Source organism: Electrona antarctica (genome assembly GCF_951216825.1).
Source record: "Electrona antarctica genome assembly, chromosome: 4".
In the NCBI taxonomy this organism is placed as follows: domain Eukaryota; kingdom Metazoa; phylum Chordata; class Actinopteri; order Myctophiformes; family Myctophidae; genus Electrona; species Electrona antarctica.
In genome coordinates, this window is record NC_136809.1 from 847,422 (window position 1) to 864,520 (window position 17,099).

At 49.6% G+C, this 17,099-nt stretch overlaps 1 protein-coding gene across 2 annotated transcripts in view; it reads left to right on the forward strand.

Annotated features, from left to right (window-relative positions):
• LOC306922266 (calpain-1 catalytic subunit-like) overlaps positions 1-17,099 on the forward strand; it is a 68,399-nt gene that overhangs the window by 29,311 nt on the left and 21,989 nt on the right. For both annotated transcript variants that reach the window (XM_079499718.1, XM_079499719.1), the window contains exons 6-12: positions 642-775; positions 10,000-10,168; positions 10,729-10,812; positions 12,038-12,123; positions 13,381-13,455; positions 14,658-14,818; positions 15,730-15,899. In XM_079499718.1, the coding sequence (XP_079355844.1) occupies positions 642-775; positions 10,000-10,168; positions 10,729-10,812; positions 12,038-12,123; positions 13,381-13,455; positions 14,658-14,818; positions 15,730-15,899 (879 nt within the window). The remainder of the gene's footprint in view (positions 1-641; positions 776-9,999; positions 10,169-10,728; positions 10,813-12,037; positions 12,124-13,380; positions 13,456-14,657; positions 14,819-15,729; positions 15,900-17,099) is intronic.

Sequence of the window (17,099 nt, forward strand, 5' to 3'; positions counted from 1 at the left end):
ATATAAATTCTTCCGTCGTACAGTCTGGAGCAACGGAAGCACTGATCATGAGTAAAATATAAATGCTTCCGTCATACAGTCTGGAGCAACGGAAGCTATTATTATTATTATTATTATTATTATTGGCCTCCAGTAATGTATTAATAGTATATTATTACTATTATTATCAGAGACTGAAATGCACGGGGGGAAAAAAAATAATTGCGACCATGCGACCGTGTGATTGTCATCTGGTTAGCTTGCGGTTGCTATCACTATAGCGCTAAACGGACACCTGTCCCGGAAACGAGATCAGAAACAAGATCAGAAACGAGATCAGAAACGAGCCAAATAAGATTTCTACTTTTAACGGGATCCTGGTGCTGGGGAGGTGAAGCCGTTGTATACAAGAAGTGAACGGCAGTACACACGCGATCAGATCTAGGATCACTGAAGAAGGAGAGGCCAAGCAAACAAAAAAAGAAATCAGCGATTTTGATATCAATAATAATGCTTAATTGGCGTTACGTTCCGCATTTGATAGTTGGATTCTAATTGGTGGAACGTTCCGTCATGAGCAGTTCATTTGTTAATTGAGGAATACTCAGCTAAAGCAGCTAAATTGTTAACTCTAACATTTATAACGTGTGTATTTGTTCCAGTTCTGGCAGTATGGCGAGTGGGTGGATGTGGTCATCGATGACAGACTTCCTTGCAAAGATGGAGAGCTGATGTTCGTCCATTCTGCCGAGGGACGGGAGTTCTGGAGCGCCCTGCTGGAGAAGGCATACGCTAAGTAAGATGTCTGTCTGTCTGTCTGTCTGTCTGTCTGTCTGTCTGTCTGTCTGTCTGTCTGTCTGTGAATGAGACATTACCCCAGGTGAAGCCAAAGGAGTTTAAGTATCTCGGGGTCTTACAATATAGTCATTTATCAGATGCTCTTAATCCAGAGCGATTTACATTAAGCAAGAACAAAAAGCATGATATAACAATAATAATAATAATACATAATACATAAATACATAATAATAATAATACATCACATACATAAACAGTAGTTATCATGAAACATGCATAAGCTAAGAACGTAACAGTGGAGTATCTATATAATGAAACTTCGGGTTACTTCAGTAACCTCAGTTGTATAAGTGACTCGAAGAAGAGAGTCATATGGGTCCGAGCCACTTGGTGGCGCTGGAGCACAGAACAAAACATAAACTCACGAGCTAATTTATTGGTTCGTGGAGCTGTCACTCAGAGCGGTGTCGCCGGTCCCAACCCTCAGGTATAAAACCGGTGGGCGTGACCGCTCGAGTCATTCCTATCAACCATTTTTCTGCCGCCTGCCAAAGCAGACGGGCAGTTCGATGACTCTCTTCTTCGAGTCACTTATACAACTGAGGTTACTGAAGTAACCCGAAGTTGTCTTAAGTGCCTCTCTCGAAGAGAGTCATATGGGTCATCATAAAACTCCCGTATGATCACCCCGGCTGACAGGACCGCTCCACGGTCCCCCTTTTTTTCCCAGAGACACAGACACACGAGACGTCACCATCACGTGAACGTGTGTCCCCTTCGCAAGGGAGACTGAGAGGGTTAGCCAGGTTACTGACCTGGCACCAAGACCGGGCCAACTACCCGGTGGCCCAAAGTCCCTCTAACAGGCAAAACTAAAACACTGATAGAGGTGAGGGGAAACCCCGGGGAGCCAACAGTGCCACTGTCCCCTGCTCCCCAGGAGGTTCCCCCCCCCCCTACAGACGCACCCAGGAACCTCCACCAGGCTCCGCCTGGCGGTCAAGGGATCCCTCAGAGGAGCCGACAGCTATGCTGCCTTATGTGCTCCCCCAAGTCTGCAGGGTTCATGTCTTACGTGACTAACGTGCGGCCGCTCCCAGGACTGCATGGGCCAGGTTCAGGGGAGCCACATCGAGGTTGTAATACGTGGCAAAAGTCGACGGAGTCGACCAACTCGCCGCCGCACACACATCCAGTATGGGAACGCCTTTCGCTAAGGCCCAGGATGCTGACATGCCCCTTGTGGAGTGAGCACGCAGTCCCTCGGGGAGATCCACACCACTGGCAGTGTAAGTCAGTTGTATGGCCTCCACAAGCCATTGTGAGATCCGTACTTTCGTGACGGGTTTACCCTTCCGCTGTGCTTGAGGGGCCCAAGCAACGAAAAGCTGATCCCCTTGTCTGAAGGGGGCTGTCCTGGCCTTGTACAGCTTCAGCGCCCTGACTGGACATAGGCTATTCAACCGCCTGTCCTCCTCCGAGGCAAAGGGCGGCGGATGGAAAGCCACCAATTCCACTGGCTCACAGCCAGAAGGAAAATTCTTCGGGAGGAACGACAGGTTCGGCCTGACCGTAACCCTAGTGTCATCGCCACTGAATCTCATGCAGCTCACGTTGACCGAGAGCGCGTGAATGTCGCTCGACCTCTTAGCCGTCGTCAACGCGACCAGCAAAGCGGTCTTCAGAGAGAGGAACTTCAGGTCCACTGTGTCCAACGGCTCAAAAGGTTCCTTTGTGAGCGCGTCTAGTACAACCGTCAGATCCCAAGCTGGAACCAGGGATCTAGTAACCGGCCTGAGATGCATGACACCCTTCATGAACTGTCGGACCAGTGGGAGCTCGCTCACCGGACCGTTGTTTATGCCCAAGTGGTAGGCGGAAATAGCCGCCAGGTTGACCTTCACAGAGGATAAACCTAGACCTCTGTCCAGGAACTCCTGCAGATAGGACAAGATGAGAGCCACCGGAGCTTGGAACGGGAGGATCCCTCCTGGCCTATTCGAACACCAGCGCACAAACAGCTGCCATGCTGTGTTGTAACGCCGTCTGGTAGACGCGGCCCTAGCGCTCAGAATGGTCTCGATGACGTTCTGTGGCAAGCCGGCTATTCCAAGAGGGGCCCCCTCATGGGCCAGACCCACAGGTCCAGGTCCTGGGGGCGCGGGTGGAATATTTCTCCGCCGGCCTGCGTCAGCAAGTCCCGCCTCAGGGGAAGTTGCCACGGTTCGTGGTAAAGGAGGGGGACAACGTCCTGCCTCCATGATCCCCAGGCCGGAGCTACCAGCAGGAGTTGGACGTCCTGCAATCTCACTCTGGCCAACACATGCGGGATTAGTTCCAGTGGCGGAAACGCATAGAGCAGACCCTGTGGCCACTGGTGCGCCAGTGCGTCCAGGCCCAGAGGTGGTTCGCCCTTCAGTGAGAAGAAGAGAGGGCGTTTCGCGTCCTCTCTTGTGGCGAACAGATCCACCTCCGGAAACCCGAAGTTGTGCCATATCTGGTTCGCCACCTGAGGGTGGAGAGACCAGTCGCCGTAGCGGAGTGGCCCCCTCGAGAGGAGGTCCGCCGCTGTGTTCAGCAGGCCAGGTACGTGACATGCCGTGAGGGAAAGGAGACGACCGTCGCACCACACCAGCAGCCTGTGTGCCAGTGTGCACAGACGTCTGGAGGTGAGACCTCCCTGTCTGTTGATGTAGGACATCGTCGTCGTGTTGTCCGTGCGGACCAGGACGTGGTGTCCCTGAAGAAATGGTTCGAACTCCCTCAGAGCGAGGAAGACCGCCATTAATTCCAAGTAATTGATGTGGGAGGTCCTTTTCAGGTATGTGTCCCACAAACCCCTGGCCGACCTGCCCTCGTGTGTGGCACCCCACCCCGAGAGGCTGGCGTCCGTGGTGACGACCTTCCTGGACAGGGGAAGGCCCAAGGGCACCCCTTCCATCAGTCTGTGTCTGTCCGACCACCACCTCAGTGCCAGCGTGCAAGCCGGGGACACTATCACACGGCGGTGCACGTACTTGGTGGGAATGTGCAGGGAACCAAGCCATCGCTGGAAGGGTCTCATGTGCAGTCTCCCCAGACGTACCAATGAGATCGCCGACGCCATAATGCCTGCTATCCGTAGGCACGTGTGTAATTGAAGAGTGCGTCCCGGTGTGAACAGTGACACACACTTCAGTAGGTCGTCGAGTCTGTCTGCCGACAGTCTCGCCGTATACGCAACTGAGTCCAGCCTGATGCCTATGAAGTCTGTTGACTGCGTAGGCACCAGCATGCTCTTGGCGTGGTTCACAACGAACCCTAGGGAGGCCACGTGGGTCAACACTCTGGTTGTGGCCCTCGTTACCTCTTCCCTCGAGCTGGCCATCAGGAGCCAGTCGTCGATATAGCTCGCCACCCGAATGCCCTGTTGACGCATGGGCGCGAGGGCGGTCTCTGTGCAGCGCACAAACACCCTGGGGCTTAGGGACATCCCGAAGGGAAGGACCGTGTACTCGTATACTCTCCCCTGGAACCCGAACCGCAGGAACTTCCTGTGAGGTGGGTAGATGGGGATGTGGAAATATGCGTCTTTTAAGTCTATGGACGTGAACCAGTCGCCTGGGCGTATGGTACGTACTAGAGACTTGGCCGTCAGCATTTTGAACGCAAACTTCTTGAGGTGTCCGTTGAGTACCCGGAGGTCCAGAATGGGGCGTAGGCCCCCCCCCTTTTTCTTGACCAAGAAGTAGCGGGAGTAGAACCCGCTGCGACATTGGCTCTGGGGCACCTCTCTGACGGCTCTTTTCTCCAGCAGAGAAGCTATCTCTTGTTGGAGAACTTGACCCGCTTGACCCCGCGAGTCGGTGAAGAGGACTCCACTGAACGCGGGGGGTCTCACTGCAAATTGGAGTCTGTACCCCTTTGCTAAGGTGCGTAGGACCCAGGGGGACGCATTGTAGCGTTCCCACTGGGCTACGCGCTCGGTCAAGGGACTTATCCCCTCCAGACGAGGTGGTCCTCGTTTGGTGGTGGTACCCACTGGATGACCAAGGAAAATTTCGCCATGACCCGTCTCCCTGGTGGCGTTTAAGCCCGCCACAGGCCTCATATCCCACCGCTCTGTTTCGGGCAGCACTTTGGCTGTCCCTAACAGAGGGTTCATGGTCCCCCGACAGTGTGATTTTTGTTGTTTTTTTGTTCTTTTGGGCAAAGCCTTTAATACAGAAAAAACATGACACTGTGCACTTGTGCAAACCTTGTGCGGCTCGGGGACAGACCCACCCGTGGTGGGGAGCTGTGCCACGAGCTTTAGCCTTTTTGGGGGCGGTCCCGGTGTGCAGCCAAGGGCTGCTACACTCTGGCCGAGGCCCAAGGCGGTGGGGGAGTGGGGAGGCGTCCGAGCTCGCTTCCCCTGGAGACGAGGTCGAGGGGTCACTTCCGCTGCTTGGAACCGCCGGCCCTGGGGACTCCTCTCCTAGGCCCGGTCGAGGCGGCGGGGGGTCGGCGACGTTGGTCACGGTGCTGTCGTCTGCCCCTGCCTTCAGCTGGCTGATCACCCGGTGGGAGCGCCGGTGGATCTGCTCTGGGTTGGCGAGGACGGTGCGGGGCCTGGCGCCCCGTATCGCGGTAGTCTACTCGCCGCTGGGGCCACTGCCGTTGGCGGTGGTCCGTGCGTGGGGCCTGCCCATGCTGTTGCAGGAGGACTGGGCGAGGGGTGAGAGCAGCGAGGGCCTCGCAGCCAGGCTTCTGTTGCGCCACTGCGAGCGCCATTCTTTCTAGGGCCCCCTTGAAGAGGCCACCAGGTTGAATGGGGCCGTCCAGCAGGTCCCTCCTGGCCGCGGCGTCGAGCTTGGGGCTGACGTCGAGCCACCTGATCCTTTCGGACATGATCACTGCAGTTCCCATCCTGCCGACCAGTGCTGTGGAGCTGCAGAGGAACTTAATCATCTCCTGATGGAGCCTCTTGATTTCGGCCATCTCGTCAGGGGTGGGGACATTCCCCAGACCCCCGAGTATGACCGTGAGGGAGCCCTGCAGCAGAGCAAGGGTGTTGTGGTGCTTGCCAGCTGCGGCGATGAGGGAGAAGAGCTTACCGCTAGCAAGGCTGGCGTCCTTGTCCCTCTTGGTGGGCAGGGAGGGTTCCTTGGCCAAAGGTGTGATGCGTGGGGCGGTGGGGTCGAGCAGGTAGGCTCCTACTGTCGAGCCGATGGTTGGCATCGCCCCAAGACCTGCTGACGGCATGTCAATCGTGTCCATTGGCACCTTGGTGTGGCGAAGTGTTGGGGGAGTCAGGCTGGGTTCTCCCCAGTTCGCCGTGAAGGTGGACTGGAAGCCTTGGGCCAGCGGGAGGATAGCTCTCCGCGTGGGGGCCCTGCTTTCCGCCCCAGGCCAAGTGTCCTCCGGGTTTGGGGGAGGTGCCACGTCCGGCCAATCCCGTTCGCACCTGATGGCGGCCTGGTGTAGGAGTTCGGTGAGGTCCCATTCCTCGACGGGCGGGCGTGGGGCAACTGGGGCCCCCTCAGGGGCCTCAGGGGGTCCATTGTCCTGGGGAGGAGCCTCCTCTCCCAGGACATGGTCACGGTGAGATGATGAGTCGTCGTCGTCGTCACCGTCATCGTAGGGAGCTGGTGCGTCGGCATCCAGGTCTCCGTCGTCCTCATAACCCACCTGGTCTACGACCCTGTACTCTCCAGGAGGTTCCTGGAAGGAGCGCGGGTCGTCCAGGGGTTCCTGCCCTTCCATGAAGTCTGACCATGGCATACCATCTGGCAGCTGGTAGGGGTGAGGGAGGGGTTCGTAGTCTGGGCCGGGTCGCCTGTAGGCTTCGGAAGTGTCGTCGAAGTCGTCATGGTAGCGATCCAGGTCGTCTCTGGAGCGAAAGCGGGAACCGAAGCTCCTCTCTGTCCTAAAGGAGGAGAAGGAGAAGGAAGCAGCGGGTTGGCGGCGTGAACCGTCTAGCGCTGCTGCTTCGTAAGCGGTCGTGGCGTAGCTCGCGTTGGCCCTGGGGGCCTTCCTGACAGGGGAGGGGCATCCAGAGTCGTCCATGTGCCGCTGTGCTGCCATTGCGGGAGGCCTGGTACCTGTAGACGCATCGCGGGGAGCTAGGAGCTGCCTCCCAGGCTGGGTGGGGGGGAGGGGGGCCCGTCCCTCCAGACGGGCCTTGACTCTAGACAGCCTGCGCCCCTTCTCTCTGTCTGATAGCCCAAGGCAGCATGGGCAGAGGCCCACGATCTCAAAGGCATTCCTCGCATGTGTTAAACCCAGACAGTGCATACACATGGAGTGGCCATCATCAGGAGACAGGAGGTTGTTACAAACCCTGTTGAAACAGAGCTTTGGAAGGGGTCCAGTGTCATCGTGGTCATCTCTTGCAGCCATGGTGGAGATGGCCTACTTCTTCCCCTGTCCTCAAACCTTTTTTTTTTTTTTTTTTTTTTAATATAAAAACTAAAAAGGATATTATTATTATTTTATTTGGCTCCGTTGCTAAATAAAAATAATGTTCCACTTATCTGCCGCACTACAGAGAGTAAAGGTGATGAGTGAAGCTCACAATGGTCAGCTTACAGCACGATGGCTGAAGGCTGCACCACGTGTTGGCCTACCGTAGTGTAGAGGAGGGAGGCCTGTTTGTTGTCCACGTTGTGGAGAAGGCGGTCCGTCCGGCCTGCGGTAGATGTTAGATAACGAGGCGACGGAGGATCGGTTGACGTTGGCCCGCTGTTACCGAGGGTTGTAGCTACAACAAGCGAGGCTGCGGGCTGCGGCTAGCAGGAGTCTAGTCAGTGACTAACGAGAGGCTAGCGGAGGAGAAGAAAAGCGGCAGCAACGCTGAAGCTGAGCTAATGAGAAGCCAACAAACGCTAGCTACAAGCTAACAAACGCTAGCTACAACAAGCAGCAACGAGAGGAGCGGGAACGTAGAGAGCAGACTAAACAACAAGTCGCCGGGCGGGCTCACTTGTGTTATCAGTCTTAATATTACTTATCTTGGGATGAGTTAGCTCGTGGAAAGAACACCGTCTTGCGGCTGCGAATCCCCGCGGTGCAAGTCAGTTCTAGACTCGTCCGTCTTTCGGGAAAATATATTTCAACAGCCGGTGTGTGAGACTTTGGTGTACTCGCTATGCTGTGTGCATCCAAGCGCAGAAAAATGTTGGAATGACTCGAGCGGTCACGCCCACCGGTTTTATACCTGAGGGTTGGGACCGGCGACACCGCTCTGAGTGACAGCTCCACGAACCAATAAATTAGCTCGTGAGTTTATGTTTTGTTCTGTGCTCCAGCGCCACCAAGTGGCTCGGACCCATATGACTCTTCGAGAGAGGCACTTAAGACAACTAGACATATAAACTATACATACTATACAATACATACTGTATTTACTATAAAGTGGCTTTGAGGATTATATTGTACTGTATTGTATTGTATGGTATGGTATGGTATGGTATGGTATGGTATGGTACGTTACCGTAGCGTATGGTATGGAATGGTATGGTATGGTATGGTATGGTATGGTATGGTAGCGTAGCGTAGCGTAGCGTAGCGTAGCGTAGCGTAGCGTATGGTATCGTATCGTATCGTATCGTATCGTGTATCGTAGCGTATGGTATGGTATGGTATGGTATGGTATGGTATGGTATGGTAGCGTATCGTAGCGTAGCGTATCGTATCGTATGGTATCGTAGCGTAGCGTAGCGTAGCGTAGCGTATCGTGTATCGTAGCGTAGCGTAGCGTAGCGTAGCGTATGGTATGGTATGGTATGGTAGCGTAGCGTAGCGTAGCGTAGCGTATGGTATGGTATGGTATCGTGTATCGTAGCGTAGCGTAGCATAGCGTATGGTATGGTATGGTATCGTGTATCGTAGCGTAGCGTATGGTATCGTGTATCGTAGCGTAGCGTAGCGTATGGTATGGTATCGTGTATCGTAGCGTAGCATAGCGTAGCGTATGGTATGGTATGGTATCGTGTATCGTAGCGTAGCGTAGCGTATGGTATGGTATGGTATCGTGTATCGTAGCGTAGCGTAGCGTATGGTATGGTATGGTATCGTGTATCGTAGCGTAGCGTATGGTATGGTATCGTGTATCGTAGCGTAGCGTAGCGTAGCGTATGGTATGGTATGGTATCGTGTATCGTAGCGTAGCGTAGCGTATGGTATGGTATCGTGTATCGTAGCGTAGCGTAGCGTAGCGTATGGTATGGTATGGTATCGTAGCATAGCATAGCGTAGCGTATGGTATGGTATCGTGTATCGTAGCGTAGCGTATGGTATGGTATGGTATCGTGTATCGTAGCGTAGCGTAGCGTAGCGTAGCGTATGGTATGGTATGGTATCGTGTATCGTAGCGTAGCGTAGCGTAGCGTAGCGTATGGTATGGTATGGTATCGTGTATCGTAGCGTATGGTATGGTATCGTGTATCGTAGCGTATGGTATCGTGTATCGTAGCGTAGCGTAGCGTATGGTATGGTATGGTATGGTATCGTGTATCGTAGCGTAGCGTAGCGTAGCGTATGGTATGGTATGGTATGGTATCGTGTATCGTATCGTAGCGTAGCGTAGCGTAGCGTAGCGTATGGTATGGTATGGTATCGTGTATCGTATCGTAGCGTAGCGTAGCGTATGGTATGGTATCGTGTATTGTATCGTAGCGTAGCGTAGCGTATGGTATGGTATCGTGTATCGTAGCGTAGCGTAGCGTATGGTATCGTGTATCGTAGCGTAGCGTAGCGTAGCGTAGCGTAGCGTAGCGTATGGTATGGTATGGTATCGTGTATCGTAGCGTAGCGTAGCGTAGCGTATGGTATGGTATGGTATCGTGTATCGTAGCGTAGCGTATGGTATGGTATGGTATCGTGTATCGTATCGTATCGTATCGTAGCGTAGCGTAGCGTAGCGTATCGTAGCGTAGCGTAGCGTATGGTATGGTATCGTGTATCGTAGCGTAGCGTAGCGTATGGTATGGTATGGTATGGTATCGTGTATCGTAGCGTAGCGTAGCGTATGGTATGGTAGCGTAGCGTATGGTATGGTATCGTGTATCGTAGCGTATCGTATCGTATCGTATCGTAGCGTATGGTATGGTATCGTGTATCGTAGCGTAGCGTAGCGTAGCGTAGCGTAGCGTATGGTATGGTATGGTATGGTATCGTGTATCGTAGCGTAGCGTAGCGTATGGTATGGTATGGTATGGTATGGTATGGTATGGTATGGTAGCGTATCGTATTGTATTTCAGGTTAAACGGCTCCTACGAGGCTTTATCTGGCGGTTCCACCATTGAAGGCTTTGAGGATTTCACCGGAGGAGTTTCTGAGATGATCGACCTGAAGGGGGCGCCAAAGGACCTGCACCGCATCATCGCCAAGGCTCTGGAGAGAGGCTCTCTGATTGGCTGCTCCATAGACGTAAGTACTGTGATCTGATTGGCTGCTCCATAGACGTATAAAGTAATCTGAATACTTTCACTCAGATAGTAATCTGATTATGTGAGTACTTTGTTTGTAGGATTTGAGGCGTTACATTTAGTTTGACTTGGAGGTTCCACAGAGACATGTGGTGGAAATAGTAGATCTACAAGCTAGTATCTTCTCACATGCTGGTTTTGCCTCTTTCATTTTTGGGTAATAGTTGAATTTATACTAGTGTAGTTTGTTGGTTTGCTGGAGTTATTAAAAGGCATTAGATTATACTGCCTCCCCCTGGCCAGCCGGGGCGCCTGATGGAGGGGAAAGGAACTGGTCTCTCCCCAGGTTGGCAGAGGAAGTTTAGCGCCCAGGATTACATTAGATAATTGACACTGGGTGAAACAAATTAGTTACAAAATTGTGGGATGAAAAAAGACATTAGAAAAGTGTGTGTGTGTGTGTGTGTGTGTGTGTGTGTGTGTGTGTGTGTGTGTGTGTGTGTGTGTGTGTGTGTGTGTGTGTGTGTGTGTGTGTGTGTGTGTGTGTGTGTGTGTGTACAGATCAGCAGTGCGTTGGACATGGAGGCTGTGACCTTTAAGAAACTGGTGAAAGGACACGCCTACTCCGTCACTGGACTCAAACAGGTGAGAGGCGCACACACACGCGCACACACACACGCACGCGCACGCGCACACACACGCACGCGCATGCGCGCACGCACACAGGAAAGGAAGAAGCCAGCTGGCTTATTTGATTGTCATTGATTAAACAGATTAAAAGTTAATTAGCCCATTTTGACCTGAGATCAGATTCTAAAAATGTCTTCTACATCCTGACAGTTTTCTGAAAAAGCTATGTTTCTATGTCAGTCGTTCTTCGATTTTTCAAAAATAGCAGATCTACAAGTCTGTAGATCTGCTATTTTTCAATAGCTAAAGCATAACATAATGCTTACACCAAAATGGGTTAAGAACAATATAAAAGTCTACAAGTTGGCGAAGGGAGCAGCTGTGCAATAAAGAAATAAAAACACAGACTGCACAAAAAGGGGAAATAAACAATACAACAACAAAGACACAAATTAAAATATAACACATCAAAGTAAATCATGTAATCTACAGAGAGGAAGAAATAAGATATTTCTTTAGATGTTTCTTGAATATTGGTAAAATGGCAATACAAGGAGAATGAGCATCTAGGGAATTCCATAGATGAGGGCCTCTACATTTGATGAAGGATTGATGTTTGGAAGTGACAATAGGGTAATTCAATGACTGTCTGTTTGAAAACAGCTGAAGTGTGTGTGTGTGTGTGTGTGTGTGTGTGTGCGCGTGTGAGCTTACAATAAACTGCTGTGTCATCTATCATCATATAATTATAACATATAATTTACACTGTGTCCACCAGGTGGAGCACCGGGTGATGTAACTTACACTGTGTGTCCACCAGGTGGAGCACCGGGTGATATAACTTACACTGTGTGTCCACCAGGTGGAGCACCGGGTGATGTAACTTACACTGTGTGTCCACCAGGTGGAGCACCGGGTGATGTAACTTACACTGTGTGTCCACCAGGTGGAGCACCGGGTGATGTAACTTACACTGTGTGTCCACCAGGTGGAGCACCGGGTGATGTAACTTACACTGTGTGTCCACCAGGTGGAGCACCGGGTGATATAACTTACACTGTGTGTCCACCAGGTGGAGCACCGGGTGATGTAACTTACACTGTGTGTCCACCAGGTGGAGCACCGGGTGATATAACTTACACTGTGTGTCCACCAGGTGGAGCACCGGGTGATGTAACTTACACTGTGTGTCCACCAGGTGGAGCACCGGGTGATATAACTTACACTGTGTGTCCACCAGGTGGAGCACCGGGGCCGCGCAGAGAGGCTGATCCGCATCAGGAACCCCTGGGGTCAGGTGGAATGGACCGGAGCCTGGAGCGACAAGTCAGTGTCCTAGTCCCTAGTCCCTAGACCCCTAGTCCCTAGTCCCTAGACCAGGGGTGGGCAATTATTTTTTCCCAAGGGGCCAAATGAGAAACAGAAAATATTTTGGAGGGCCGGGCCAAAAGGCTGAACTTAATTATGCATAATATAAATTGTATTTCTATATAGAAAGCAGTAAATGGCATTGTTTTGCAAAGCAATGGTAAACAAAATGTGAAACAGTTGACTCAAATTATAGGCAGTGACTATTTTACATCATGATGTACAATAAGAGCGCCCCTCACTTCACATGGGTGTGATTTTTTTTACTTTCTACTTGCAGGCTTGAGACGTTTCCTTTCCGAGTTCAAAACTATGTTTTTGTTTAAGTTACAAGTCCTGTAAATACTAGCATTTTCTTTTAACAATGAGAACATTAGAGGTAGCTGTTTTAATAGTTATTTTAACAATGAGAACATTAGAGGTAGCTCTCTGTTCCATACGGAGGACCCTGGAGGTGCCACTTTCACAACCCATGGCACGCTGCTTACTATCAGCGAAAGATGAGTGTTGAGTCACAACCATTAAACAACGACGTTCTGAAAACAATAACAAGCCAACCAGTGATGGTTTGTTGAGACTTGGCAGCCTGGCAGGCGCTGTATGTTGATGTGTGCACGTTCTGCCTTTGTGGTACAACGGTGTCGACTCGTGTGCCGAAAACAGACGATCCACAAGCTCACGGCGCATCAACCAAGCGTTCTGAACTTAAGAAACATGCCACATTATGGGCGCAACAACACCATACGGCATCTTAAAACATCTTAACTTTATTGGCGAGGCGGGTTAGAGTGGGTTAAATAAAGCAATGAATCATAATGGGATTTAACTTGTCCTCCTGCGAGGAAGTTTGGTAATCAAAGCATGCGCCTGCCGTGTTGTGGAGCTGCATGCTTCATGGCTATTTGCATTCACCGACGTTGTCACCAATAAATCCAAAAAGCCGACATTTTCCCTGTTACAATCCCCTGGGCATTGGCCGGCGGGCCGTACAATGCCCAGGTCTGCCCTAGACCCAAGTTCCCTAGTCCCCTTGTTTGAGCCGAATCTGGGTTGGACTATAGAGCAGCCTTGATGACCATAGCACTGGTTCTACCCTATACTTCATTAACTTGTGTGTGTGTGTGTGTGTGTGTGTGTGTGTGTGTGTGTGTGTGTGTGTGTGTGTGTGTGTGTGTGTGTGTGTGTGTGTGTGTGTGTGTGTGCGCGCGCGTACAGCTCATCAGAGTGGAGTGACGTTGCTCCCGACGACAAAGAAGAAATGTTGTGTAAAATGGAAGATGGAGAATTCTGGTTCGTAACACACACACACACACACGCGCGGGTCGCGCGCGGCGCACTTGCATGCACCCTTGATAGACAAAACTGGAACAACATTTGTGACCAGATATGACTGAGAACCTGCCATCGCGCACATTCCAGCTTTTCACCAGAGGTGAAATTTTTTCCAAAATGAGTTAATAGCACAGGCAGACTCTTCACATGTCTGAAATAAGTAAATATGAAATAAATGCTTAAACATGTAGCTAGGTGTAATGTTAGAGACCACAGAAGACATGTAAATATGAAATAAATGCTTAAACATGTAGCTATAGGTGTAATGTTAGAGACCACAGAAGACATGTAAATATGAAATAAATGCTTAAACATGTAGCTATAGGTGTAATGTTAGAGACCACAGAAGACATGTAAATATGAAATAAATGCTTAAACATGTAGTTATAGGTAATGTTAGAGTCCACAGAAGACATGTAAATATGAAATAAATGCTTAAACATGTAGCTAGGTGTAATGTTAGAGACCACAGAAGTGAACCTTTCAAGTCTGTTTTCTCAACTCGACATTACTCTATAAGCCATATCTCCAAAACTGGTGGGTCAAACTGAACAACCAATATGTCAATTTGAAGCTATGATTCCCTGCTTTCACATGACATGGATAAACGAAAATTTAAAAAAGAAATTCCCTCAGTGAAATTTGGTCACATATGTTCAGATGGGGGCCGGCGGCCTATTTCAGATAATTCTGGGGGTCTTTGACATGAAAATGTTTGAGCAGCACAGATAGAAACCACCGACATAGAAACCACCGATATAGAAGCAGCCTCAGGTCTAAATCAGGGCTAATAGTCTTAAGGACTGTTAGAATTAGGACTAACTATAATATTTATAGAAGAATCGTCTATAAGAACTATTCTTCTCCTGCACGTTGGGCACGCCCCCTCTACTACAATGTAGTCATTTATCATTTATCACTACTGTCTGTCTGTCTGTCTGTCTGTCTGTCTGTCTGTCTGTCTGTCTGTCTGTCTGTCTGTCTGTCTGTCTGTCTGTCTGTCTGTCTGTCTGTCTGTCTGTCTGTCTGTCTGTCTGCCTGTCTGCCTGCCTGCCTGCCTGCCTGCCTGCCTGCCTGTCTGTCTGCCTGCCTGCCTGCCTGTCTGTCTGTCTGTCTGTCTGTCTGTCTGTCTGTCTGTCTGCCTGTCTGTCTGCCTGTAGGATGTCGTTCAGAGAGTTCCAGAGACAGTTCTCCAGGGTAGAGCTGTGTTCTCTAACAGCCGACGCCGTCCAGAGCGACGCTCTGACCTTCTGGAACTCTGTGAAGTTTGATGGAACCTGGAGGAGAGGCAGCACCGCGGGGGGGTGCAGGAACCATCCTAGTACGATACGCACGCGCACACACACACACACACACACACACACACACACACACACACACACACACACACACACACACACACACACACACACACACACACACACACACACTGTAGGGGGGTGCAGGAACCATCCTAGTACGATACACACACACACGCGCACACACACACACACACACACACACACACACACACCGCAGGGGTCTGCCGGAACCACCCTAGTACGATACATGCTCACGCTCACGCTCACGCTCACGGTCACGGTCACGGTCACGCACACGCAGAGAGAGAGAGAGAGAGAGAGAGAGAGAGAGAGAGAGAGAGAGAGAGATTCATCTAGTGGTAGAATCACTCCCCCTGCTGGATTAATCGACGCACTTCACGTTTTTATTCACTTCATTTTCATGTTGTGTAAAAAAAGTAAAGTTATTTACCACATGATGGAGTAATTATGCAGAAACAGTCATTAAGTATGTTATGGTGTAATTATGCAAAAACAGTCATTAAGTATGTTATGGTGTAATTATGCAGAAACAGTCATTAAGTATGTTATGGTGTAATTATGCAGAAACAGTCATTAAGTATGTTATGGTGTAATTATGCAGAAACAGTCATTAAGTATGTTATGGTGTAATTATGCAGAAACAGTCATTAAGTATGTTATGGTGTAATTATGCAGAAACAGTCATTAAGTATGTTATGGTGTAATTATGCAGAGAGATAGAGAGAGAGAGAGACGTACACACACACACCGGGAGGCTGCCGAAAGCGCATCCTAGTACCATACGATGAGACCGTGTGTGTTTGTTTGTGTGCGTCCGTGTTTGTGTGCGTGTGTGTGTGTAGATACGTTCTGGATCAACCCTCAGTACCCTCTCCTCTCCAGTCTAAGTGAATGCCTCCCCTCTCCTCAGATACGTTCTGGATCAACCCTCAGTACAAGGTGGTCCTCAGTGAGGAAGACGATGATCCAGAGGATGAAGAGCAGGCCTGTAGCTTCCTGTTGGCTCTGATCCAAAAGGACAGACGACGATACAGGAAGCAAGGCCAGGACATGTTGACCATCGGCTTCGCTGTGTACGAGGTACACATATACTTATAAATACATTAAATACATATATACTATACTACTATATACATACAGGACATGTTGACCATCGGCTTCGCTGTGTACGAGGTACACATATACTTATAAATACATTAAATATATATATACTATACTACTATATACATACAGGACATGTTGACCATCGGCTTCGCTGTGTACGAGGTACACATATACTTATAAATACATTAAATACATATAGATATACTATACTACAGGACATGTTGACCATCGGCTTCGCTGTGTACGAGGTACACATATACTTATAAATACATTAAATACATATAGATATACTATACTACAGGACATGTTGACCATCGGCTTCGCTGTGTACGAGGTACACATATACTTATAAATACATTAAATACATATAGATATACTATACTACAGGACATGTTGACCATCGGCTTCGCTGTGTACGAGGTACACATATACTTATAAATACATTAAATACATATAGATATACTATACTACAGGACATGTTGACCATCGGCTTCGCTGTGTACGAGGTACACATATACTTATAAATACATTAAATACATATAGATATACTATACTACAGGACATGTTGACCATCGGCTTCGCTGTGTACGAGGTACACATATACTTATAAATACATTAAATACATATAGATATACTATACTACAGGACATGTTGACCATCGGCTTCGCTGTGTACGAGGTACACATATACTTATAAATACATTAAATACATTAATACTAGGGATGTCCCGATACCCTTTTTTCGTTTCCGATCCAACAATTTGTGTTAGCCGATACCGATACCGATACCAGTGCTTTTTAAAAAAAAGTGTAAAGTACATGTACTCATGTTGGTTGCGTTATCACGTAGAATAACGTGAAGTTTAGCCCTGGTGATGTTCCACTTTGCATGCAAGCACACACACACACACACACACAAGACCACTTTTTTAGAGGTTTGGGTTGTTTTCTTACCTTATTATGGGCAAACTAGTCCATTCCATGAGTTATTTCGCTCCGTTGTGTTGTTTATTAGAAATTTGAGAAATAAAAAAAGTCGCTCATTGACTTCCATTGTAACAGGGAAACAGCTCTCAAAGTCAGTCTTTTAGCACATGAACCAACGCAACAAAAGCTGATTCTGACAGTTTATGACACCAGGAAAACTCATACGGTTTTATTTTCGTCTTTTAAGATA